Source organism: Chelmon rostratus, chromosome 18, assembly GCF_017976325.1.
Source record: "Chelmon rostratus isolate fCheRos1 chromosome 18, fCheRos1.pri, whole genome shotgun sequence".
Classification (NCBI taxonomy): domain Eukaryota; kingdom Metazoa; phylum Chordata; class Actinopteri; order Chaetodontiformes; family Chaetodontidae; genus Chelmon; species Chelmon rostratus.
Window position 1 is genome coordinate 18,565,977 of NC_055675.1, and position 25,965 is coordinate 18,591,941.

At 40.3% G+C, this 25,965-nt stretch overlaps 1 protein-coding gene across 1 annotated transcript in view; it reads right to left on the reverse strand.

Annotated features, from left to right (window-relative positions):
- The window catches only part of ryr3 (ryanodine receptor 3), a 117,878-nt gene that overhangs the window by 50,508 nt on the left and 41,405 nt on the right, over positions 1 to 25,965 (reverse strand). The window contains exons 14-40 of the mRNA XM_041959396.1: positions 25,701 to 25,881; positions 24,807 to 24,942; positions 22,939 to 23,034; positions 22,660 to 22,778; positions 21,207 to 21,340; positions 20,764 to 21,005; positions 19,765 to 19,957; positions 19,060 to 19,276; positions 18,120 to 18,224; positions 16,276 to 16,379; positions 15,647 to 15,730; positions 14,826 to 14,985; positions 14,539 to 14,683; positions 13,764 to 13,969; positions 13,155 to 13,329; positions 12,221 to 12,429; positions 11,805 to 11,968; positions 11,559 to 11,607; positions 11,294 to 11,454; positions 10,217 to 10,379; positions 9,116 to 9,202; positions 8,336 to 8,562; positions 7,894 to 8,106; positions 6,372 to 6,981; positions 5,648 to 5,848; positions 3,550 to 3,652; positions 3,064 to 3,198 (exon numbers count right to left, since the gene is read on the reverse strand). Coding sequence (XP_041815330.1) covers positions 3,064 to 3,198; positions 3,550 to 3,652; positions 5,648 to 5,848; positions 6,372 to 6,981; positions 7,894 to 8,106; positions 8,336 to 8,562; positions 9,116 to 9,202; positions 10,217 to 10,379; positions 11,294 to 11,454; positions 11,559 to 11,607; positions 11,805 to 11,968; positions 12,221 to 12,429; positions 13,155 to 13,329; positions 13,764 to 13,969; positions 14,539 to 14,683; positions 14,826 to 14,985; positions 15,647 to 15,730; positions 16,276 to 16,379; positions 18,120 to 18,224; positions 19,060 to 19,276; positions 19,765 to 19,957; positions 20,764 to 21,005; positions 21,207 to 21,340; positions 22,660 to 22,778; positions 22,939 to 23,034; positions 24,807 to 24,942; positions 25,701 to 25,881 — 4,619 coding nt within the window. The remainder of the gene's footprint in view (positions 1 to 3,063; positions 3,199 to 3,549; positions 3,653 to 5,647; positions 5,849 to 6,371; positions 6,982 to 7,893; positions 8,107 to 8,335; positions 8,563 to 9,115; positions 9,203 to 10,216; positions 10,380 to 11,293; positions 11,455 to 11,558; positions 11,608 to 11,804; positions 11,969 to 12,220; positions 12,430 to 13,154; positions 13,330 to 13,763; positions 13,970 to 14,538; positions 14,684 to 14,825; positions 14,986 to 15,646; positions 15,731 to 16,275; positions 16,380 to 18,119; positions 18,225 to 19,059; positions 19,277 to 19,764; positions 19,958 to 20,763; positions 21,006 to 21,206; positions 21,341 to 22,659; positions 22,779 to 22,938; positions 23,035 to 24,806; positions 24,943 to 25,700; positions 25,882 to 25,965) is intronic.

Sequence of the window (25,965 nt, forward strand, 5' to 3'; positions counted from 1 at the left end):
TTATTACAACCTGCTGTGCAAAAATGGTCCATGACACAAGCACACTGAATGCTTTTGGGCTTGCAGTCCAATTGTGTGTATTCTTACTTGCTGTTGCTGGGTTGTTATTTCATGCTATTTATGAATCATGGGCAGACACACACACAGACACACAAAAACATAATTTCAGTGGACTATCAAGGGGTGAAACCGGTGGTTATGGAACAACAGCTTCTCAACTCAAACACCACAGTAGCCGGTTTATACTCGTCTAGAAACCAGAAAACACATTATTTTTGTGCATGATGACAAAATGCTGAGGCCAGCACTGCTACAAGTGAATCAAACAATGATTCATCCTATTGCAGCTGATTTTAAATAGGAAAAAACATAATGCATCCCACAGTTCAGCAATAACACCACCCAAAGCTTTTTGGTACAACTGCCGTATTTTCTGTTATTTTGCTATTTCAATGTAAGTTTCTGATAAACCCCTTCAAGGTGAGACAAAATACTTCTTTAGCAATGCACAATTAACTTGGAGTGTGTATGTCTATTCTGTTACCTGTTCAGAGGTGAAAAGTAACTGTTTTCAAGTCAAACTCAAGTCATAATGCACCAGATACTCCGTGCAGAGTTTAAAACATCATACAGGGTTTTGCTGCTTTTAACTCTGACGATTTGATAAGAAGCCTCAGGGCAGCTCGTCGGCTGTCGGCAGCGCTGTGATTGTGACATTTACATTCAGCAAACAGTACAATCAGAAACGATGTTATGTGTGTCAAAGGTGGAGGAAGCTTAAAAAAAGAGCATCCAATGAGGAGCTTGAGGGGCATAACAACAGTGAAAAGGTGGCAGCATATGCCAAAACATGTGGTGTGATCCAGGAAGATTCTGTTGAACCAGAAAGAAAAATCCACAACCAAGCAAAAAGTGCTAGTTCAAAAACAGAGTCAAGCAGAAGTACAGTGAACATATGTCTTTCATAACGTCATAGGAAAATCAAGATCAGATGTAACTCTATAGGCTGGGTTATGCTGCTACTTGTGTAATTTGACCAGATGACTTTGCCATAAACTTTATGTCTTCATGGACACTGATGATGCTGACATTAATACAGCACATGAGGGGATGTTTGCAGATCAATTAACAGCGTACTTTGAAATTATATCAAACTGGCAGGACACCTTAAATCTGGGAATACCGCCTGTCACTGACTATGTGTGATCTTTCAATATAAACAAAGCATAGATACTGTAAATTATTTAAAAGTCAAAACTTAATTTAGAGTTTGACAGCTTGTCTCAGCTGAAACAGAACTGAGGAATAACTGTGGTTGTTTTTCACATATTGAGTGACTGTAATTCTGGAGCACTCTACCTACATTCACTCTCTAAATGTGTTAACAAGCTAACTATTTGCATTGGTCTGTAATCCAAGCCTCTTCCCAACAATGCAAAACACAATGCAATCACTAATACTCCCACACTGCCCTGATTCAAAAAGCCTTGACAACAAGGTTTAACATTCACTCATCACTGAGCTCTAAAATATTGGGATTAGACAATAATGATTGATGTTTAAGCAAAATGCAGCAACTAGAATAGCTACTACTACTCTCAACCTTTTTCCTTCTGCAGTAAGTTGACTTATAAAAGGTTAAGGTGTAATTGACATTTGCTTGTCCTTCAAACTTTTGTCTCCAGAGAGAGTACCTTGGAGGAAAATGTTTGAAATTGTTTCCAAAGACTGTTGAGAAACAGTTGTGGACTCTGTTCCCCAGGCACCTCAAAAACATTTTTCATTAAGGGAAGGAATAACATGGGTCTAACGCATTTCATCCACATTTATAGCAGAGCACAAAATACAAGATAGATTTATAGACCCAGATAAAAATTAAACTGTAGCCCAGGAGGGGAGGTTTTGTTCTGTCTTGTTCTTTGAAAGTGGTCAGGGTGGTCCTTTGCAACTTCATTTTAAGGTCTCATCAAACTTTAATCTCACAGAGAAGCAACAATAAAACAGAGCACAACTACAGAGGAACTCAGTGACCTATAGTGATAAATGTAGAGGCTGCAGCTAAACGCTGCACCTGTCCGAATGATAACATCATTATGCCAAAGCTATCGCTGAACTTTGAGTGCTTAAGTCAAACAGCCCAACATCTGTAGCAAACAAAGGGTCAGTTTCACACAGAATGATAATTAGAGACGAGACAGATAGAAAGAGAGAGAGAGAGAGCGAGAGAGAGAGAGAGAGAGAGAGAGCCAGCTGCCCTGAAGGTGAATGTCTCGCAGATTCACATCTGCTCTGCATCGTCTCAAACGGTGACTCACTTGGGAATCATCCCAAATATGAAAAACTATGCTTTGTGGAAGCTAATCTGCAAATGACTGCACATAGTCAATGGTGTCATTTTTTAAAAAACGTTTAAGTTTCATAACTGCCCAAAAATGAGTTTGCTATACTAATAATTGCAACCTCCCTAAATATTCTGATTCCTGATTCTGGTGTTATTTGGCTCACACACTGAAATGCATAATACTAAATTTGCAGATTAGATATTAAGATAACATTTACATATTTAAATAATGGCAGTAGAACAGACTGGAGGAGGAGCAGCTTGTTTATGCGATATGATTTTAATATGATGTAGAAAAGGTAACGCAGGTCTATCAGAATCACCTTGAATCACATCATCTGTCCACTTACGAAGCTTTTCAATAATGCAGGCGAGGTGTGGGAGGCTGGAGTGAGGCATTAAAATTTATGGCAGAGTCTTGCAGTGGCTGTACATTAGTCTTCTATTATTTGAAACAGAACATAAGCATGCTTTCAGCACAGGGCAACAAAGAAGAATACTGAAACCACTGAGACCAGGTTGAAGCAAAGAACTTGCTAAACTAGTATCCAGGCAGTGTCTCCTGTCCTTTATCATTTATGATGGATACATCTGTGTCTATTTCAAGGTTTTTCAATACCCATGTTTGATCTGTCACGGCATCTGAATCCTGATTTTGTTGATTTTCTTGCCAGTCTTGCGTTATTAGGCCTTTTTCCTTTTTGCTAAACAAAGTTACTTACTGGGGGCAGCCTGTTCCTTCTCTGCGGGTTCCTCCTCTGTCTTCTGAGGTGGACCTTTGATTTTGTAGAGTAGAGCAAGGAGTCGGCCTTTTATTGACGTGTCCTGCTCTTCCTCTTCCTCCTCCACGGGAATTCCTGCAAGGGGAAACAAATTTCTGTAAGAAAAAGTGCTTAAATGTGCATGGAGGTTGTGGTACTCTCCTTCAAGTGCAACTATGTGAAGCAGAGTGCAGTATGTTAAGAAACCAGTATGTTGGTGTTTTATTATTTTGAATAGCAGATCAGGCCACAGTCAATGTGACTGCTAGCCTCCATTTCACATGATTTTACAATCACACCGCAAAAACCACTGCTTTGTTTTCTGAGTCAAAAGGTCAAAAATAATCTGTTTGAGAAAATACCTTCACTAAGACTTGAAAAAAGTACAAACATCTATGAACCACAATCAACGTTTGTAATAGAACTGAGGGAGCAGTTGGACTCTACCACAATGCAGTCGCAACTCTTCATGGAAGGCGTTGAGTTCATCCTGGATGTCCTCGGGACAGGGGCAGTCCTCCCCTGCACTGAAATTCAACAGGATGTTGATCTGCAGGAAACAAACACAACAATAATGCTAGAAGAGCAGAGAGTGCAGAAGGGAATACAAAAAAACTGTTTTAGAAAGCAGGAGGGATGAGGAGAGTGAGGGAGAAATAAGCAAACAGTCACACAAGCATGTGAAAAATGAATAAAACAGGTTAGCATACAGAGAGGATAGCACCATTATTATTCTGAGTCACTCTCAACAGCAGAATTACTCATGTAGTCTTATGCAGCGAGTGCTCACATGGGCTTTTCAGATCTGTCTGATCAGTGCAGACAGAAATAGTCTGACAAGTGAAAATCAGAACATTTAAAGTAAATCTTAATCACATACTATAACTAGTAGTTTTAAATAGTTTAGTGATAGTTTTAATGATTAAGTATTCTAAATAGCTATAAAACTGCTGTGTTTGCTGTATGTCACAAGCTAACTATAAAGCAGACTAAAAATACATGACATGCTTCCCGAGGCTAAGAAAATGCAGGGTCCAGTTTAGGCTATTCTGATGTCTATTACTGGCAGAGCTTTTTAATAAACCATGGGAGGAACATACAGCAATCTTGGAGAATGTTGCCTACAGTATACACCTGCTGCTGACCACCACACTTGCTTACTTTTCAGGGTTCATAGTGTATCTGTGGGGCTGTGCTTATCTGCAAGGTTTTGCAGCTCGGGGAAGCACACTTAAACATTCTTAAAAGAGAAAGGCTTTGCAGTCGTGCACATCTAAACAAAAAAGAAAACAGTGGACTTTCTGGCTACTGGTCAGGAAGAATAATGTAGCGCTCTTCCTCTCCACTCTGGCTCTGAGACACAGTGAAGGAGAAACAGATGCTTAATGGGGACTTCTCATTAGCTACAAAGATGTGATCCCCGGGTGCTTCAGTGTGCTGACGCAGTTATTACACGCTAAGTTGAAAAACACTGAAAGCAACTGCTTCTATCTATGCGTTTGATATTTTAAAAACAGTAGAAAGAATGAAACCAAACAGTGTTTTTAAAAGTAGATGAGAAAGATGAGAAGAATCCATTGATTTTGAAGTGTTTCAATCACCAAACAGTTAAATGATAATGTGATCCCCTAAATGTCTAATATTTATAGTGTACACACACAGCATGACAGTAGCACTTGTCCGATACGTCCACTAATATAAGCTTATTCGTTTTGACAGTCATTACGATTCAATTCCAGTTATAGACCTCATGGATAGTAGTTGTTACCAGAGTAACAACTAATGTGGACCTAAACAAACAATAAAGAGGTACACAGTCCAGTCGGCCTCCGGACTGACCGTTGCCCGGATGGAAACGAAACCTGAGTCTGACCTCTCAAAAGTTATAAAGGCCAATTGCTTCAACATCTGTTGTGTGAGTGAATAAACCCTCAGGGGGATATTTTGATCTGAAAGGTTCAGATAGCACAGACTGCTGTGTCCGCTGCTTTGATTTCAGTTCCCCAGCAGCATCTCTGGCCTGGTCAAACAGGAATTTTTGTACATCTAGCAGGTTTGACTCTGTTCTTATTCTTGTTCGTGTTTTAATATCCTGGTTTTTTAAAAACTCAACTTAACCTTAAAAAGATTTCAACGTTGACCTAGTTAGCGGATCGAGGCGGTTTCTGCAGTTTTTCCACAATACATCCTGAGTTACAGACTTGGTTGAAATTTTCAAAATTTGAACACAGTACAGTGAAGTTATTAATAATCTACTACTCGTAAATGCCAGCTGTTAAACTCTCAATGCACAGTCAACTCACTCCAAATTCAATTTAGCCTGACATATGGCCCAATTTACCCTTTGGGAATACCAGCTGAAAATAAAGTTAAGACAGAGCCAAAAATAAAATGCACTCGGAGAACTACAGAAGCCCAGGTCATTGATTATTTTCACCCCAAGGCTCAGTGATCTGGGGTTTTGTTACAGTATAATACCTCAAACAACCTTAAACATAAATAACATCTCATGCAGGATGCAAACGATTTCTCTCCGGTATGGTACCTGCTCATGTGGGGGAGAACGAAACTCTTTAGTCTTCTTGGCAGTGACGGCGGCTGACATGTTGAGCGCCAGCATCAGCTCATTGTAGCGGAACTTCTGGTTGAACTGCAGCTTGGACACGAAGCTGTCGGAGAAGGAGACGATGGCCTCGATGCGGTGCTTCAGCTCACAGTCACAAAAGTAGTGCAGCAGCTCACACATCTGGAAAGAAAAGAGACACAATCAAAGGAATGAACTCAGCAGGAACAGACATCTAGATAACATTTAGACGTAAAATTCTCTGTCTGTATTGTTAGATATGGTTTTCGACATAGATAATTTCATATCAACTGACGGAATGTTTGTTTGTTAAACGAGGGAGAAACCTTGTATATTATTGCCATTTTATCAAGATATCTCCACAATGCAGAGATTAAAGCTGTGTTTGAATGTTAACTGTATTATGAACTTTTTGTCATTGATAGCAAAATTAGCATTCAACCACTGTCTTCGTTTGCACTCATGCAGTCACTTCTCAGTAAGAGATAAATCATAAAAGCTCTTAACTGCTGACAAATGTGGATTTATTGTACCAAATCGGATGAAGGCAAATAAGAGGGGTAAAATTAAATTTTAATTAACACCTTGGCATGCTAGATGGATTTAACTTTAATGCAACTTTTTTCAATCTCACATTTAATAGCTGAAATGTGTGTGCCTGTTTTTTAATGATCATTTTCATCACCTGGCGTTTGACAGACTCGGGCAGCGACTTCTCCAGCAGACCTTTAACCAGTGGTTTGCCTTCTTTCGTCTCCTCCTCTCCCGCCTCCACAGCCTTCTCCTCGTTCTTGCTCACCTCCTCCTTCTCCCCGGCCACAGCCACCTCATCCCCCTTGACCTCCTCACCCTCCTTGGCCTCTCCGAACACGTTGGGGTCAATCAGGAGGAGAATCAGTCTCACCTCCTCACTGGTTAGGACTCCCATGATCAACAGCGTTCCAATCAGCTTCAGGATGGGGACAAACTGGTACTGCACGCTGCCGCCTACCGGGTCTCGGATATGTATGCCTCCGCCCTGCACGGCCTCAGTGAGCATGCTGATGGCTTTCTCTTTCAGGGCGCCAAGAGGGATCTGGGGGCTGTACAGGAACTGGTGGCGCTTTGTGCTGATGATGCCGACCGGGGAGAAGTTGACCCGAGGTTTAAGGGAGGTGCTCAGGCCCACGCCAGGCAGCGAGTGCCGCTTTGACTCGTCAGGGAACAGCTTGATGGAGCGAGTCTCGTCCGTCACAGGGATGATGAACTCATTGTTCATCATTAGGCGAGCCTCCTTTGCTGTCTCAAGATGGATGCTGGCAATGAGAAGAAGAATCAGTTCAATCACAGCATACCTGGAGACTTTGGCCATTATACTTAGCAGGAAATAACCATTCTAGCTCTAGATTTAAAAATATCTTTCCCTGAGTGGTATAAATGTGAAACTGGTAAGATTTTCTACACCCCCAGAGCACAAAATTAACATAATATATCTGTGGGAGGTGACAGGGTTGTTGATCAATACCAATGACTCAGCAATTACTTGACTAGCTGCTGAGAGGCTGAGCTCTTGAACTCTTTGTGGCCCATACTCACAGTTTAGAAACAAAACTCCCCACCCACAGGGTTATCACTTAAAATTGCATTTTAAGTGATAATGGAGGTAAGCACGATGTCTGGAAAGCAGCAGGTGACATGCATGATGCATGGAATTTTGTCCATCCGTGTGGTGGAATTTATTGATTAATTTATTGTAAGAAGAGATGCACTGGATGTGAGCAGGCAATACAAATACATCACAGAGGTGTTACCAAGATTTATTATGACAAATCTACTTTATGGTCTTGTGTGCTGCTTCATCACTTTAACAGTTAATGTTGCTGGTTCCTGGCTCCTGATTTGAAAACAAGCTGTCATTCTATCATTGATCATCATTGGATTCCCTGATGACTAAAAATACTGGCAACTTTTTTCTTCTCCATTCACCAAAGTTAAGGTTATTGAATTTGGACACTGCAGCATTGTAACAGACTTTGCAGCAGCACTTAGCATTTATTCTATTTCTCAATACAATTTCTGCTCTCCATACCATATGAAGACAAAAAAGTCAGTTTGCCAAACTGAAAGCAAGGATCGATGAAAAATCAATCAAAAACAAAAGCACCAATTACAATAACAGAGTAATCATCTGACTATGCTGTATTTAAAACCAACTGCAAGTATCACACCTGATGAGGACATTGTAGAAGCCCTCTCTCAGCATGCCAGAGAGGTACTGATTGTCGATGGTGTAGAGGAGCTGTGATTGGTCCAAGTGGCTGCAGAGCGCGTGAGCAACGCGCGTGTTTCCCAGAGCACAGAGGGCACAGTACAGCTTCAGTGTGTGGTAATGGAACTTTCTCAGGTCTTCATGCTCAGATAACTCCAGGATGTCCAAACACCTAGAAGAAAGCAAGAAAAGAATAAGATGATGGAGAACCAGGGAGGTTACTTACATGACAGCAGTACGAGGGCGCAAACTAGACATTCATTGTTTGTCATTTTCCGAAAAGTTACAATTAAATGATAAAAGATTTCATCTATTTCATCCATTCCTAAGAGGAACAACCAAACTCTGCACATGCTGGCATAGAGTGTTTCTGTACTGTACATCACATCCTTGTTGCAGACCTGTTCTCCTCGGGTATATGTACGGCCATCATCTGCAGTGGTTCCAGACATTGGACCACCCAGCCATGCCTCTCGCTGACCCGGGCTGTCTCCACACTGAGGAAGGTGTTTGGCATCCGGCTCCACAGCACAGCCACGATGGTCTGCATATCCAGTCGTGGCGGGCACTGCGGCACCGGGTTCCTGTGCTCACTCTTAAATATGGCAGATGAGAGCGGCATCGCATCCTGGGAAAAGAGGAAAGATAATATTCACTGAAGGGAAACTATTTCAACTATTGATGTGCTTCTGGTTTTAATATTATGCTTTGTTGAATAAACATTTTGATTGTAAACACATTATAAATGACTTAAATATGTGATGCCAGAGGAATACTTAAGCAAAACAAAGACAAGCTTAACTTCATTTATATTCCATCCACAATTTTATCTTTAGATCATCCTAAGTGGTGTCTATGTATAAAAATATGTGTTTTTACCATAGTTTCATTCTAACTACAACTACTTAAAGTGCAGACAGAGCTTAATACTCAAATAATGACTTTCCAATTTTCAATTTTGGTCACAGAGTTAAAATTTAGGTCTGTTGACCAGTGTGTGACTACTTGAGGATGAGGTGATCTATTCATTATTGTAAATGAGATTAGTTGTAAAATGTTACGAGTTAATGAGCAAGATTAATGAGCAAACTGTGTATTTGCCCTGGCAATAGCAACATCCACTACTACTCAGCACATCATGTTCTAGCATTGTCTATTGTTAGATCTAAAAAGAGACGAACCTTGATCTTGACAAATTCCATCTGGAAGAGGTTTGCACTGGTGGGGCGTACAAACACAGCAGGGAACAACTTAGTATTTGGCTCCACCTAAAAATAAACAAAGCTCAGTCATTGGCATCAGAGACAGCATAAGATTTAATAATGCACCAAAATGAAAAAAAGTGCTGCAACACTGCATGATGGAGCTTAATAATCAGTCTGTCCTGAACTAAACCCTTAGTGGAATCTAACATAATTGATTATTCTTATTGTGCTCTTCTAGTGTCTGTTCTGGTGGCAAATTAAACAAGTGTCAGAAGCCTTTTAACCTCTAAAGCTGTGGATTAGCTGGTGTTATAAATCAGCTCACAGAGTGTCAGTTGGTGTATTGATGACAGCCATCACACACAAAAGATGAATACAAAGAAAGAGGAAAACCGGCCGCAGCTCCAAAGCCATAACAGGACAATAAGCTTTTCATCAGGTTAAAAGCCACTTGATTCCGTCAGAAAGCTTCTGCCTGCTAAAAATGCCAATTCACTTCTAAATGGAGGATTTAAACAAAAAAGCCCAGAAAAACAGGAGACAATAACAGCGATAAAGATGAGAACAAGGCTTGAGTGATGAAAGCTTCTCAAGGCATCATTTCGATGTCTAGTCAGGTATTCAATATGATGCGTTAAAAACCTGAGATCAGAGAGGCGAGACGAGGGTTACTGAGCAGATGTCTGTCTTTGTTAAGACTGGTATTGAAAACAGATGAGAATTCAGCTGTATAATTTCCCAACTGCCTTCCTGCAGGTCTAATTTACTGCAGTGCAAATTTGTTTACGTTACCTGAAGGAAAGGAAGAGGGGATCTTTAGAGTATGTGCAGGCAATACAAATACGTCTGAGGGCCATCATCCTGAAGATTTATCATATTTATTTATAACTCAAAAGTTCTCAGTCTCTGAATGTAATGGCTATGGAGCTGACTCTTGAGGAATAATAACCCAAAATACTGTGTATTTACCACAGGAGGAAGAAATAATGACATGCACACACACTGACGTTTATGAGGCTGACTGTCCTTGTACGTTAGTCCTCTGTGCACCACGACTGAGCTATTATTCTTATTTACCTGATACGTTGTCGACAGCTCCTTGCCATTCGCAGTGAAAGAGACGAGGCCAGTGGCCAGGTCGATCAGACACCCGATCTCTAGGTCAGAGTTGGAACGACTGGCAGAAGACGGGCCGACTGCGTCCGCTCCACACACCATGTAGCAGTTACTCCTCTGGACGCTGCGGCAACAAAAACAGAAAATGAGCTTGGCATGCAGAACTCTGTGGATGTGAACACCTGCAGAACAGCAAAAACGATTGAAAAACAACTTCTCCACAGTATCTTTTCACTAAGTGGCACATTAATCGATCTGTGTTGACTCGTGACTCTTTCCTCATTCACATTCATTCTGCTACGCACACAAGCTCTCGTCCCCATTTATTCCCCTGAATACTGAAGGAGGATGGAAAAAGGATGATAAAAGAGAAGTCAATACGTCTTCTTTGTGTCATTCCAAGGTCAAATTATAGTTTATTTGAAATTTGGAGGCGTAAGCTTAACATACTGTTTAAACTGTATAAGTAATTTACATAGGGTTGAACAGGAAATATTTTATATGAGTTTAATGATGATGATATGGGTATTGTGTTTGTCCTTCTTGTAAAGTCAAAAAAATGAATGTCCAAAATATTTTTGGTGTTTCCTGGAAAAGTTTTCAGGTCTTAATACAGTCAACACTGTTTTCCCACACTCTCTCACTAATCTCACTCCCATCAATACATTTTCCAGCTTCTTACATTCTCTTGCAACAACCAACCTACTCTATTTTAATGGATTGACTTGATGAATTTTACTTTGAACTTGGGCTTTAGCAGGCTAAGAAAATGAGAAAAGGGTTCTGGTGGGAATGCAAGAAGTGATGCAAGGGAATGGAGAAGGTAGTGTAAGATAACAAGAGTATCACAAGGAAATGGATTTCTGAAAATAGCTTTCACACAGTGTCCTTAGAGCTCTGTACAGAACAGGTGACCCTTAAACAATACTGGCGCAACAAATCAGCTGAGCTTCCCCCCATCTACATTACACATATCTGTGCTGTGATATCTAACAAACTACAAAATATATTAAAAATATTAAAAAAGCAAGAGCTTGCCTCTCATGGACGCGGCCCCTCTCATCTCCCAGGGTGACAGTGACTGTTCGCGTCTTGCTGAGGCTGAAGTTCTTGCTATAGTAATGATAGTCAGGTGTGACCCAGCCAACCCACACCGACGCAGGGTCCTGTCCGGCAAACACTCTCACTGAGTGGTAGTACTGCCATAAAAAACACAGCAGCAATAGGTCACACTCAGTAAAGAAAGAGCATAACAATATTTTTCAAATGCAACGTGTATCTTTGAAAATGTGGGTTGATTTACAGTTGTGATGCTTCCATAGTCAACAGTTCCATCTTCTTTTGGAGGATGGCTGCAGACAAAAAAACAGCTTCAGATTTGAAGAGCAACAAAGTGATCTTGAAAAAAAAATAACATTTTCTTTGTATTACAGTTGCCAGGCAGAGCAAATAAATGACAAAACTCATTTTGCTACCAGCACAGTTCCTTCATAATTATATCTTTCTTTGCATCACAACAGTGCTCTTCACTGCTGTTGCAGTGTCTGACCTGAGTTTAAGTGATTCCTCGAGTAACTTGTCTGCAGAGTAGAACTCCACAGGCATACTCATTCTACAGTAGAGCATGTCATTGTTGCTGTTCTGTGTGCCAAACGTCTTGTGGGTGACCTTCAGGCAGGGAGGGCTGTCTACCGTTCCGTCGATCCTCGTCACCTGAGGAGTTAAGGGTCCAAATCCAAAGAAGGAAATCGATGCACAACGTCAGTGTGTCCATCAAAGGCAGCAGCACTGTTCATTATAGCCACGTTTGTATGCATAGAGCAAGCTAGATACTGTCCAAATTCAAAATACTGAGGTGATCTTCTTAAAATACAGCTTCGATGAGCAGTGACTGAGAATCCCTGTTGCCTTAGAAATACCAGGACAAAACCAATACGTACAGTAACAATGAAAATGTTTCTTTACCTCAATATGCATGTGATCCTGCGGTATGTTGACAAAGGTGGGAAGGCGCTTGCTGAACCACATGGTGATCTCTCTGTTCATGTTGACAGCAAAGGGCTCAAAGCCTTCCTGGAGACCACACATGGTGTAGTACTTAAACGTGCTGGCGTCCTTGCCCAGGTTCATACGACCGATCTGAGACATGCCCAGACTGCACACAGGGATGAAACCTGGAGGAGGGTTAAGGAAACATTGGTGGGTTTGCCAGGCCAATATTCTTTGTGTGTGTGAAACACCAGTCATGTCATCCCTTGTTGCAATGTGAAAGGTTCCTCCATGAACATAGTTGGCAAACCCTTCTTTGCAGATTTCATTAAAAAGTAACTCCAATGTTTCACTACTACTAACGATGCGATCTGTCTCTCTGCCCTCGAGTAGTACATTTAATTAGTCTGGTGACTTAATAACCCTGGCAAAAAAATGCGGGATATGCAAATTAGCAATGCATTATTTATTAATACAAATAATTAAACTAAACTTCAGCACAAACTGCTTTACTAAAACTGTATCTTTACTCGCCTTGAAAAACAGTGTACATGAGTGTACTATAAAACTACCATATATGTAAACACAGTTTGTAGACTGTCCATACTGCAGAATCCATTACACATCAACTCTAATAATTAATTTTAATCATTTAACTTCAATCCACTGAGACCCTCTCTCCTCTCTTGTCCTGAAGGATGGCTCATTTACAGAGTAATTGGCCAATGCCACAATGGACCTCATTAAATTGCAACATCATTAGCATTTTGTACTGTTTTTGGATTTTGTTTGCCTCATACTAACTGCCAAACAAACCCAGCCATCCCTCTAGAGATTCTATGGAGGAAGCACACACAGAATAAATGAATGAATTAACACTAAAGTTCACTGGAGACAATGGAGCCCTCACCGTCTTCTGTCTCAAAGTCAGCGAAGCAAAGCTCAGAGCCCTTGTTGGTGATCAGGAGTTCTCCGTTCAGGGTAAAAATCATGGATTTGTCCTCCATATTGATCATGCAACCGACTACGTCACCCTTTTTCCAAGGATGTCCAAAGTAGCGGCTGCCTGCATGCATACGTCGGCCCTTGGGAAAGGGAAAGGAAGAAAGACAAAGCTTTAGGTTTTTGCAGTATGTATCATATGATCATGCTAATAAAACCGTAATGAAAAAAGTGATCCTGCTTTACAACCTGCCAAAACATTGTGGAATCAATCAATAGTATCTTGAATGCTCTATTCAAGAAATTTTTAAAAAGGAAGCAAACAAATGGACAGATTGTGATGGATAAAATAATATTGGTCCAATATTTTGCTGATTCATAATAAGCACTGCAGGATCAAGAAAATCTCAAACTAAATTAAAATTGTAATCATGTCCTTTTAAACTGTCAAATATCTTGTTTCCAGACCAGACATCTTCCCTTTTTAGCAATCACACAACTGTAACTCAGCAAGGATGGAAAAAATGATAGCTGCCGAAGATACATAGTACAATATGTCCTAACAGAGCTGCTTTACCCTGTATCCGTCAAAGACGAAAGCCTGGTCATCCGCTCCCAGTTCCACATCAGGCCTGCAGCCTGGTCTGGCCCAGCCGACCCTCATATCACCTCCACTCAGGGCCTCAAACTCAAAGTACCACTTTCCTGTCTGCACTGCGTAGGTCTGCTCCACACGGAAGAGGCGAATGGTCTCAATGCTCTGATCATCCACCTCATGGGCACCTAGGGATTGGTAGAGGCATGAACTATTGATGCTTGGTAACTTGATAGATACATTAAATAACAACTGACAAGTGACACTATATACCTAGAAAGAGTATGTAGTTTAATTTAGGGAGTATTTTCAGCAAAAGTATCAAATTAAAAGTAAAAGTTACTGGCTATGCCATTAAATATGAAAATATGTAGTGAATTTAGGATCATACTATAATAATTAGTGCAAACAATAACCCAACAAACAAGTTGATAGAGAATAAATTTCTACATACCAACAGGTAACTTCATTTTGAAAAGAGTAAACTGTTAAAATGCCAAAAGAGACTGGACAACACACAGCACTACTTTTGTCCATAACTGCTGGCTAGGTATGCGAATAATTAGTTTACAACTGTTTCCCTAATTGTTTTAATAAAAACACTATTGGCCAAAACATCCCACTCTCAACACTATATTTATACTATATGGACGTGACCCTGGAGCAGCATATTATGAAGAAATTGAACTTAATTATGCATATCATCACTCCTAAAATGTGGCATTTTGTGGCAGTTGTGTCAGCAACATGTTCTCACCCTCCTGGTCTGGGGGGTCGATGTCATATCCATATCCAACCATGGTCCTGATGGCCTCTCTCAGACTGTCTCTGTTAGATTTCTTAGTGCGCTCATCCAGTAAAGCATATGGCACCAGGCGAGGATTACGCCTGCTCTTCAAATCCTGACACAAGCAAGAATAATACAGTTCAGTGTTTCAGCAGAAATATCCAATAAAATACTTTGAGTACAATTTATTATTAATTCTACTCAAGTTCAAAGACCAGACCAGTTCCTTTGTAAATGGAAAGAATAATGGCTTTTACCTGCTGGATGCCATAGGTCCATCCTTGTTTAATTCTGTCTTTGGCCCACACGTTGTGTGCATTTTCGGCCAGTTTATCAACTAGAACCTCCTGACCTGCAGTAAGTTTCACGTCAGAGAGTTCCAGTGGCGCAGGCTTATAACCATTAGACATCATGTAGCTGAAGAAGCAACATCACAAAAGGTAAAAGCACAGAATTAAATTGACATTGTCTTCCAATTCGTGCTCCAACTCAAATTGGGTAAAAGTATATGAAATTACATCTTTGTTTTTCCTTCTTACAAGACTAATGTATAACAAATCAAATACTGCAGCATGAACAAAAGACAAGGAAATAACATACCAGAGTAATTTTCAAAATAAATACAAATAATACAACAAACAAAAATGTGACAGTGACGTTGGCAGTGTGTTTTCCATGTGGCTTCATTTGAAAACAGTAACAATTAAAGTATTGGTTCTGTATTCAAGGAATTCTTGTGATGAGATAATAAAAAAAAGAGCTCTGAAATCATGTGAAATTTGATTAACGAAAATAATGAATCCATCTTTTAAAGAGTGCGAAGACTAAAATCAAAGTAAGCAACATGCCATTGTTACCTAAATCACCTCTTCCATTTTTCTAAAAGCCCAGGAAAAATCCACAATAACAGAATGAGTGTATTAATGACTCGTCTCCCTTAAAAAAAAGTGCTATCAGTGTCAATAAATCAAATTGTTATAATATCCCATTAATATGTAGATAACTTCAGCAGAATCACTTATTGTAACATACCATATAATGCACAGTATTTGTGTTTTTTTAGAGGCTGCAAACTTACTCTTTGGGAAGTTTAATTTTCTTCAGATCGTCCTCAGCGTGAACATTGACCTGAGCAACATGGCATCCAAGAGCCAACAAGGTCCTGAGGATGAAAGAGAAATTTTAAACAGAAAGAGACATAAAGACCATAACTGATATCAATACTCAAGCCCCATTACACTTTGTTGGATAAATGTTTCAGCCTTACTCCAGCAGAATCCATAGACAGACTGCTACATTTTTAACACAGCTCATTAGACATTTATAAATCTCAGTAGATCAATAGTTACACTGTGAATAGTAGCTGAATTTGGCTGTTCGGATACATGGCAGCTGGGCACAGAACAACAGTATGAATGACAAACTGCAAACCTGATTGAAGCTCACTGTAACAGGAGCTCGCTTTATTGAGCCAAGCCAAATGTTTTTACTGTGAGATGACTCAGTAGTTGGCTCAAATAAGCTTTGGACCAAAGATTTTTTTTTTTAAATCAATACTGGAATTCACTCAGGAGATGCAAGCCATTACAAGCACTCCTTTAATCTCAGCCTTAATCTGCTCTCGCACAGCATTCAGCAATTCAGCATGGAGCAGAGGCAATTCCATTAATAGGTAATTGAATTTTTTTAACAAACTGCTAGTCTTACTTAAGAGTTTCACTGGACATCTGCAAGTTGTAGTTCCTTTCAGTTTCAGGCAGCTTGGCGAAATCCACAAGGCAAGGGTGCTGTCTTTTGTTGTCATCACGAATCTATGGAGAAATCAATCAGGTGACATTATTGTATGTTTCATGTCACAGCAGCAATTGTTGATTCTTTATCTTTCTTTTGGTGTATGAGCCTGTCAATACATGACTGCAAAAACACCCTAAAGGAAAATATGATGGCTCAGTATTCAGAAAAAATAAAGACTGAAGTGCAGTGGATGCTGGCAGATGCACTGTTGTTTGTTTTCCACTTGGACTAATTCAAGCCTCAGGTGTTGATTTTTTTAATGAAGCAGAAATAAGACTGAATCAGCTCAGAGAAACAGGCTCGGCTGTCTGTGAGAGAGTCGACTGAGAGAAATGTACACTGAATAAGGCGCTGCCAGTAACTCTTTCTCTGACAGTCTTCTGTTGACAAAGGTTAAATAGAACTGAGGTGCACTGAAGATATACACATAGGGCCAAGCACTCTGATACTAAACAATGAAGCCGTATCCAACTTTATTATCACTCTGCCTGCCAAGTATCTGCTTCTTGTCCAAAGATGCTTCTGTCTTGAATTCAGTGCAATGTCACTTTGAGCTCATTGAGGCTTGTTACAGCAAAATTAAAAAAACAAAGCAGCTGTCCTTAACAATAATAATAATAAATAAAGCATAAGACCTGGGTTACCCCCCAGAGTGAAGCTTTCTCCCAGTCTTAATTAATGTGGATGTCACATTCTTGGAAGGTGAGACACTCATTAAGTTTGTTAAGCGGCCACAGCCTCAGTGGGAAATGATTCTGTGATAACCAGGACGGTATAAAAGATGTGGTGCGATTAGATGTCTAACAGACAGTTCTGTGGTGAACAGGAAGACTGTATGATGATGGGACAGAGATAGAGACACGCTGATGTTATAAAGGCTAACTGCAGTTACACTCAGCCTAAATTATACGTTTGAACATCAAAAAATAAAGTTTGGCATTTGATAAAAAATAACAGCAATCAGAATTTACCAACTAGATCTGTCACCATGGGATCCAACTATAGAAATACAACTAGAATTACCACCTCCAGGTTTTATGTGTCTGTCAATCAAGTTGCAGTTTACATCCACGTCTGTCAAGAGTCATATAATACATATACAGTAGGGAAGACTTTGAAAGGACTTTAATAAAAAAGATATTACATGTATGTTTTGGCTAAATTGGTTATGATTATATTGACATTCCTAAATTATGGCTTAAAACATTTATGCCAAATTTGAAGAAATTCCATCAAGGCGTTCCGGAGATATTGTGTTCACAAGAATGGGACAGTTGGCCAGCGGGACAACCTGAAAACATAATGCCTCCGGCCTCGGGTGTTGTCGAGCAGGGAGGCACAAAAATGTGTACATTTTATTGACATCAGCTCATTTGCATGTTTTTCATGTACTAACTTACTGATCAGCACCTTTGATGGAAATTGCATGGTTTTCATAAGAATTGATAGAATGAAGACACTTCTTTGACACTTTATAAATTCCCCAGTAAAGATCTAATGTTTTCAATTGTTGGCAAAACCAAACTTTGATCTAATTCTTCTTCACAACGAGGAATTGGATCATTTGACCTTGACTACTTGAGATAATGTTCATTTAAGTTAAAGGATTGGGTACTTTCTCCAGCACAGAGCATCGGTTTTTCTGCAGTTGTGTGTTAATGGATATTAACATGCATTTTACTGAAGAGGGCATGACTGATCCCATCAGACCCAGGCTGTTTTTGTGTGTTAAATGTGATGATGGATAGCAGCTTTACCTTGCCATAGGTCCAGCCCAGTTCAATCTTGTTCATCCCCCACAGTTCATGGATGTTTTCTGCCAGCTTGTCCCGGACGTTGTCCAGGTGAGGGGGAAGAACAATCTGCAGAGAGAGAAGGGGAACAGATGGTACAGTCGGATAGTGAAAAGATGCCAATCGGCCAACAAATGAAAACTGTTCTCATTTTTTTCTCCTGACCATGCAATTGTTAGATTCCTGGGGACTGTAGGACCATTCACACTATTTTGGCTTTGTCAGCCTAAGGTAGCAAGTCTGCATTTATTTAGCATTTGTGCTTTAGGGCCACTGCAGAACTGAATATTACATAACAGGTGTGTAACAAAAACTGAATTAATCTCCTGTGAGATGCCTGAAACCTCCCGAAGGATCCAAAAACTATATTTTCTATCCAACCAATCCTTAGAAAAGGAGTAGCAGACCAACAATAGTGCAGAAATAATTATCAGTGTTGACTGCAGTTGATAAATACTTTCAACTGCTTTTGAATTTATTATCTAAAGTAATTAAAACACTGTATAATACACTCAACTTTAAATTTCTTCAGGGTGTAAGTTGCTGCTCAATTCAAGACGTGGACTTTCTTCACAACTCAAACAATGAAACTGAATTACTATTTCTTCAAGAATGTTGTATGTTGTATGTAATGTGTTAGAATAGTGTAAATAACAGTATCTTAAAAAATTAATGTGAAAGTGAATATGCAGAGCCTCACAAATATTATATATATATAATATATATTAATATTTTCTTGATACATTTATTACTTTTCATTTAGTAGTCAGTAAAATGCATTTACAGTTTTTTCATATTCATTAATTTTTACAGTATACATACAGAATATTAATTTCTTTACTTTGCTGTATCTTGAATTTACTGAAGCAACAGCAACATTTCCCTGTTCTGGTGCTATTCTCACCTGGCTGGTGTCAACAGGAATGGGGATGAAGGAGGCCTGAGAGAGGAACTTGGTGGTTCCCAGCATGTCACGGACCCCCTCATGGTCCCTCTTGTACTCCTTCACAGGCTCTACGTGCATCTTCTCTTTGGGCAACAGTGCCTCGTAGCATGGAGAGTAACCAGCGGGCGGCAGGAATTTGAAATCTCCATGGCGTCCACCCAACAGGAACCGCACCCTGAGATGAGACGTTACATGACATTGTGTGACGTTATGAAATAATATTCTAACTCTTAACTTGACTATGAGTATCTTAGGAGTTTCTTTTTACTTGCTTTTTCATGGACTTTTCAAACCTGCAATCTTTTACTCAAATAAAATTCAGCAAATAGCAGACTTCTGCCACTGCCTAATACCAGGGCTGCAGTGAAGAGTAAAGCCACCCAAAGGCAGGAATTATCTACCTTTGCATAAATCTCTTGCTGCAAATTCATTTTGTACTTAGTAATACCTAGTATTGATATAAGTTAAGTTTCAAGTTGTGTTGTTTTTTTGTCGATGCCCGACAGGAGGTCAATTGTGTAAACTTTTAAACTACATCACTACTTTATATATAAAGCTGCCGTAGGCTGAGAAGCTGTAATTGCATCTCAAAAAACAAAAACAAGCACCTCTATTGGGAATGCTTCTTCATCTCATTTCCCAATTATAAATGCGGAGCCTTACTTGACACCTGCAGAGAAGCTGACGACGGGGAAGAAGAAACCCTCGGTGTTGAAGTCCTCGAACATGCCCTGGACAGGCTGCCCGTTGATCCTGAAGGACATGCTGGGAGCGCCCAAATCCAGACAGCAGCTGACCACATCGTCTGAGTTCAGCAGGTGCTGGTTAATGGAGGCCACGGCCCTTGGGATTCGGCCTAGACAACACCGGCGAAGACAGAGAGGGAGGATGGATGGCTGTTACGGCTGCAAAGTCATTGAGAATGTAGGGCAGGATGATGGGCAAGGAGAAGAGAGGGGAGCTGAGAGGTGGAGAGGTGGGTGATGAGTACTTTAAAAGGAATGACATGAAATGGATGAGAGGATGTGATGGGTCTTTTAGTAGATTTGGAAGGGAAGAGAGGTGAAAAAGGTGTTATGCTTTTAGGATGAGAGCAGAGAAGAGACGACATTTAAAGGACTTAGAGCCCTAAAGCATCAAGCCGACAGTTGGTGAACTACTGACTAGTTATACCCTGTGATGCAGGCGGAGAACATACCTGCATATCTGCAACTGGCCTTCCACTATGGGCTTCGCAGTGTGTTAAACCTCAAGGCATGTGTATCAAAGTCCTTAAGAAAGGTCTAACGTTGAGGTTGTGTGGTGGAATTTTACATCACTGTCAATGCTGTGACTTTGCCCTTCACTATGTGGAAACTGAAAAGAGCAACCTAGAGAGTGGACAGCAGGCTCCTGCATTATTCAAAGTCATTTCTGTCGAGGCAAAATCCTACCAAGCCCACAAGACTTTGACTTTTTGTACTCTACACCATAACTGACTAGGAATTTCTTTAGAACTGCAACAATTAATCAAATAGTCATCAGCTTCAAAATTAATTGCAAACAATTTTAATAACTGATAAATAGGCTTGGGTAATTTTTTAAGAAAAAAGTTCTGTGATTCTTGCCTCTTGTTGACAAAATAAGACATCTTGGAATTTGGGAAACATCTTGTAAGCCTACCTGACCAAAGATGAAGTCCATCAAAGCTGTAAGAGTACAGGTCATCCCCAACGCCATTGCCTCCCCATCCTTCTCCTCCACCAGGGTATGGAGCATAGCCTTTAGTGTTGGCCCAGCCCACCCTCAGGTGAGTTGGCTCTCCGGTTACAAAGTGGTCTACCTGGTCAATTACCAGCTCAAAATACCACTTTTTATACTGAGCTGAACCTTCAGCCACGCCCAGGAAGATGTTGGGCCTCATACTGGAGGTGATAAGAGAGGAAGAAGCTTCTATGACACAAAGTTTGTTTAATAGTCAGATACTGTAGTAACTAATGAGAGAATAAAAATCATTGAAGGACACTCTGTTGAACCCAAAAAGCTACATGTTGTGACCCCAAATTTCCTCCCATCAGCTCATGCTGAACATTGCCCGGCTGCTGAGAGAATATTGTGATTTTTACCTCTGAACATCATTGACCAGTCGAGTCTGAAGCAGCAGGTCCCTCTTGGGAAGCAGGTTGTCACAGATCAGATTCTGATTGGCTCTCACTGCCACCCCATTGCAAACACAGAGGGAACACAGGACATCCAGAATCTAATAGAGAAAAAAAATAAGAGAGCTCTCATGTCAGACATTTTTTATTACTCTCCTTTGTTTTAATAACTATGATGGACAAATGTGTAAATGTGTGCATTCACACACCATTAGATAATTTCCCAGTTAAATGATCAGTTCAGTCAGATTTTCAGCAGGCTGCAATACTTGTAGCATATGCACACTGTAGAAAGGACTGTCAAGTACCACTCATGATCAACAGCTGTTGTTTACGAGGATGCCCTTTCATGCCTGGTACAATTTACAGGGTAAATACTAAGAGACTGAGGCATTTGAACACTGCATGTAAAACACATGGCTGGAATGTCATAAAACACAAGAATGTTGTTTGCCTCAATCCCAGTCACAAAAAACATAACAGTAGATAGTTTGGAGTTACAACTTGTTAGCTTTCGTTCAACAGTGATTGAGGTCGATGAGCACACTTGAATTTATAACAACCTGAAATGGGATTTGAATTAAGTAGATCTCATGAGTAACCTCACGTAATTCCCCACGTTTTATGAAACACATTTGCATATGAAAACATTTTGGAAATCGTGCCACAGGTAGCTTTGAGCAACATATTTCACAACTTGGTGCTGCATCTCTTGATTTACCAAGGAAACATGAAGTTTAACACCCTGAAGATGACCTTGTTCTTCACCAAAATATGTCATTTAGCCATGTTAGCAGTGTGGCTCTTGAAATGGAAATGTCAATCTGTCTGTTGAACCAATAGGACCGAGGTGCTGGACCAGAGTGAAATGTTTCAGTCATTATTCCTAATGACTATGTTGATACCCTGATCTTTCATCTAATGCTAGCAAAAATTCAAAATTTCAACTTGTCCAACACTTACATAGCTGACCATATAACAATTTCCACCAGCTTCCAAGATATTTAGAGATAAATGCTAACATACTAAATGTGAGGATGTCACAATGCATGTTAAATGTCATATTAAATGTAGGCTATGCATAATGACAAGCTAACTTTTCTCATTATCATTATTATTATCTATCTATTCATGTTAGTCTAACATGCTATCTTTAGCATATAAACATTCTTTTGTTTTTAAAATGTATGTTAACACTGGACCTGTAGGCACGTTTACATGCTATCATAAGCATTCATCTCACAGCACAGGTGAGGCTAATGAAAGATAAGCCAAGTGTGAACACTCTCATGGGAAAAATAACCTTTTAAATTATTACCAGCAGCATAGCTGTGTCTCTATTTTTCATTCATTCAACAATTTGTTTTTGTTGTGTTATGAGTTTGCCAGCCTCATCGGCTGCTAGCATATTTCTGCCCACCTTGTGGTTGCGTCCATGCTTGTAGAGCAGAGAGATTATGGATTTAATGTGAGCTCGCTGAATGATGTTCAGAGCTTCTGGACTTTCTACCAAGATACAGTGGAGGACTTCCAGGATTCCTGATGGGTCAGACAAACATTTGGCATTAGCAGAGCAAATGTGTAGCAAACAGACCAAATCTTTGCATCAGATGAACAATTTTTGACACTGCGATGCTTTAAAGGGGTTGCCTTAATTTTTCAACAAGGAATCTGAAAAAAAGGTGTTTCCCATAAATACCTGATGAAGATTCCAGTCTTTCCAGTTTGCTGACCAACCAGTCCAATTTGCGAGAGAACTGGGTGCAGTTGTTCCTGTTTCCACGAATCAGTGCAGCTGAACAAGGAGCAAAGCATTCGCAAGGTTTAATTAAAATATACACATGGATTACGAAATCCATGAATAATCTGGCTAAAGGTGTAAAGCTATATCCAAGCGGCTGACTTGTAGATAAGTGGATGTTGCAGACTGTCTGACTTTGAATGAAAAATAATCCACCATCTTCCTGTGAACATAAAGCCGTTGTCTGACATCCTCGATCCACAGGTAGATACTAAAAGTCATTTAATCAGTGAAACCACCAGACACCTACTATTAGAAAGCCCTTCTGCTAGAAAATACATGAGAAAGATTTCGAAGAGACTGAAGTCACATGCTTTATGCTGTCTAGAAAGTTGAGGTGTGTTCCCTCATGCCCTTTCTCTGCCACAGTGGTGACATTAAGAAGACTCTTTATTACTTTACTGTCTCATTTTTCACCATTAGGATTCAGGGACACTGGACTGATAATGCCCGAGAAACAATTTAACAGCACTTTGTGCCAAAGGAATACTGATGGGTGTCTAATCTCTTTTAATTCTGCCTTTACGGGAAAGCTATCACTCAATACGAACACATGGATAGAGCCACACCACGAGGCAAGGGCAAGGATGTTCACTGTGAATGAATATGAAATGGAAAGTCAAAGACAGAGAGGAGGAAGCTGAGGCTATACAGATTACAGACTTTAAAATAATAGTTACAATAACACACACTATATTAAGTGACACAGAAAGCATCAACTATCAAATGAGAAAGGAAAGACTTTTAGTAACAAGGAGAGATGTAAGATTTATCAAGGATTCGAGTGTTGAATCCAGGCTCACTGTCCCATTTCAATAAAAATAAAATCTTTTTACTGGTTTACCACGAGGAATGAATTTGATGTCATCATTTAATAGGTAGGTCGACCACCTGGACAGTTAACTTACAATGATAGCTAGGTGTATTTCAACCGAGTTACTGTGTAAAGCAGGGGAGGTCAGGACAAACCAGGTTGCTGCGTAATTCATCATGCAAAACCTGCTTCACCAGACTGCCTTCACATCCTTGGGGGTGACCGCTCCGTGGGAAGGCTGAAGTGTTTGCAGAGGGGTGTATTTGTGTGTTCTGAGCGTGTGTGTTTAACGTGTCTATGTGGGAGTACATGCTGGGGAGGTGATGATGAATATAAGGGCAGTCAAGGTGAGCCGAGGGGAAGCTGTTGATGGGAAAGCTCCAATGACAGCAAAACAAACTACCCAAGAAAAAGTTATCCAAAATAAAACTTTTCAGGGTCATAGCTTTAGCCTTCATGACTCAATACAGGCCCTGAGAGAATAGGATAATGCCAGCACCTGCGATGGCTGGCATTTTGTTAACGACGCTATCATTTCGTCAAATATGCGGCTGAATGCTTCGTAATGTGCCCACACTGATCTCGGAAAAGGATGTGACCTAAATGGAGGGCAGAGCAGATTGTGAAAGACGAATACAAGCAACATTCTGTCTTTGCTTCTCTCTGTACTCCCCTGCCACAAATAATTACATATAAATGTCATGTAAAGGCTATCACCAGCTGTGAACTCCAGATGAGGCACTGAGGAAAACAAGAGTAGGGTGGAGGGGAGTTTATGGAGGTCGAAGGAAGGAGGAAAACAGTGCGGACCATCAGGTGTAAAGGAGAGGAGGAGGATATGGTGAAGACACTGGGGGAAGATTAATTCTAGATGTCTACCCAGGGTCAACAGAGAACAGTGCTGACAGAAGATGTGGATATTTCATATGATCTATCACTCAGGTCCGCTTACCCAAGAGTTCATAGAGGAGGTTAAGAATGTCCTTCCACGCTGCACCCGCCTCCTCCCCAGCCATTTCTCCAAAGTGGGCAGCGCTGTTGTACAGGTTCATCCGGTCAATGCATTTGGACAGGAGGGTCAGCATGCCCTAAGAAAAAGGCCATGGATAAGCTGTGATTCACCTCACTAAACAGACACTGTATTATTTTTTGTAACAAGATATTAAAACCCTTTTTTCATCACTCAATTGGGCGTTTTAAACACTGAAAATATTTTAAGTATTTAAAGACATTGGAAACAAGCTGAAATAACAAATACTGATGGAGGAAATGTAGGAAACAAAGGTTGTTAATGGTTCACAGTTGTACAGCAGGTTCTGTGTTTATTTTGATTACTTGCACCCTCTCTGGGTAACCCTGCACCTCAGATTAAAACATTATTTTCTAGCACATAATGGAAACCACGAAAAAAATCAACAGACAAACACAACAAGTTTTGTATTTAACTAGGAAGAGGTCTCAGTGTCATTTAAAATTTCAGGGCACCACTGTGGCTTGGGCTGCAGCAGGTTCATTCTTGCACATCATTCCCCATGTCTTTACTCTTTTCCTGTCATCTCTCTACTGTCAAAACCTCTAATAAAAACAAAAATCCCCAAAATACAACATTAAAAAAGCGACCTCCCTAACCAGCACAGTGATTTTTTTTTTTCAATCAAAAGCATTTCCAACAAAAGCGATATAGAGTACTGTATAATATAGATGAAATGGTCTCAGCTGTCATCTTGGTATATCTAAACTACAGCTGCTCCAAGCAGTTAAATAATCCACACATAGCAACTTCCCATCAGCACATTGCTAGAGCTTCTTAATCTGAAGTTGATGGCTCCCAATCATCCACTCTCACCTCCTCTTTGAAGAGGTCTTGACGTTTGATGAGTGAACGGAGAAGACACTGTTTCTCCTCGTGCTCCAGCTCTGAATCAGGCTGTTTGAAGTACTCGATCAGGTCATTAAGCGTCTGCAGCACCTCTTCCACATACCCTGCCACTGCCATGGACTCACCCTCCGCAGTGCTGTCCAAAGCCCTGAGGGGAAGGACAGGGAAAACAGAGAAGGAGAATCAAGCTGTAAAACTTGAAATTGACCTAGCAAGAACTAACAATGTCACG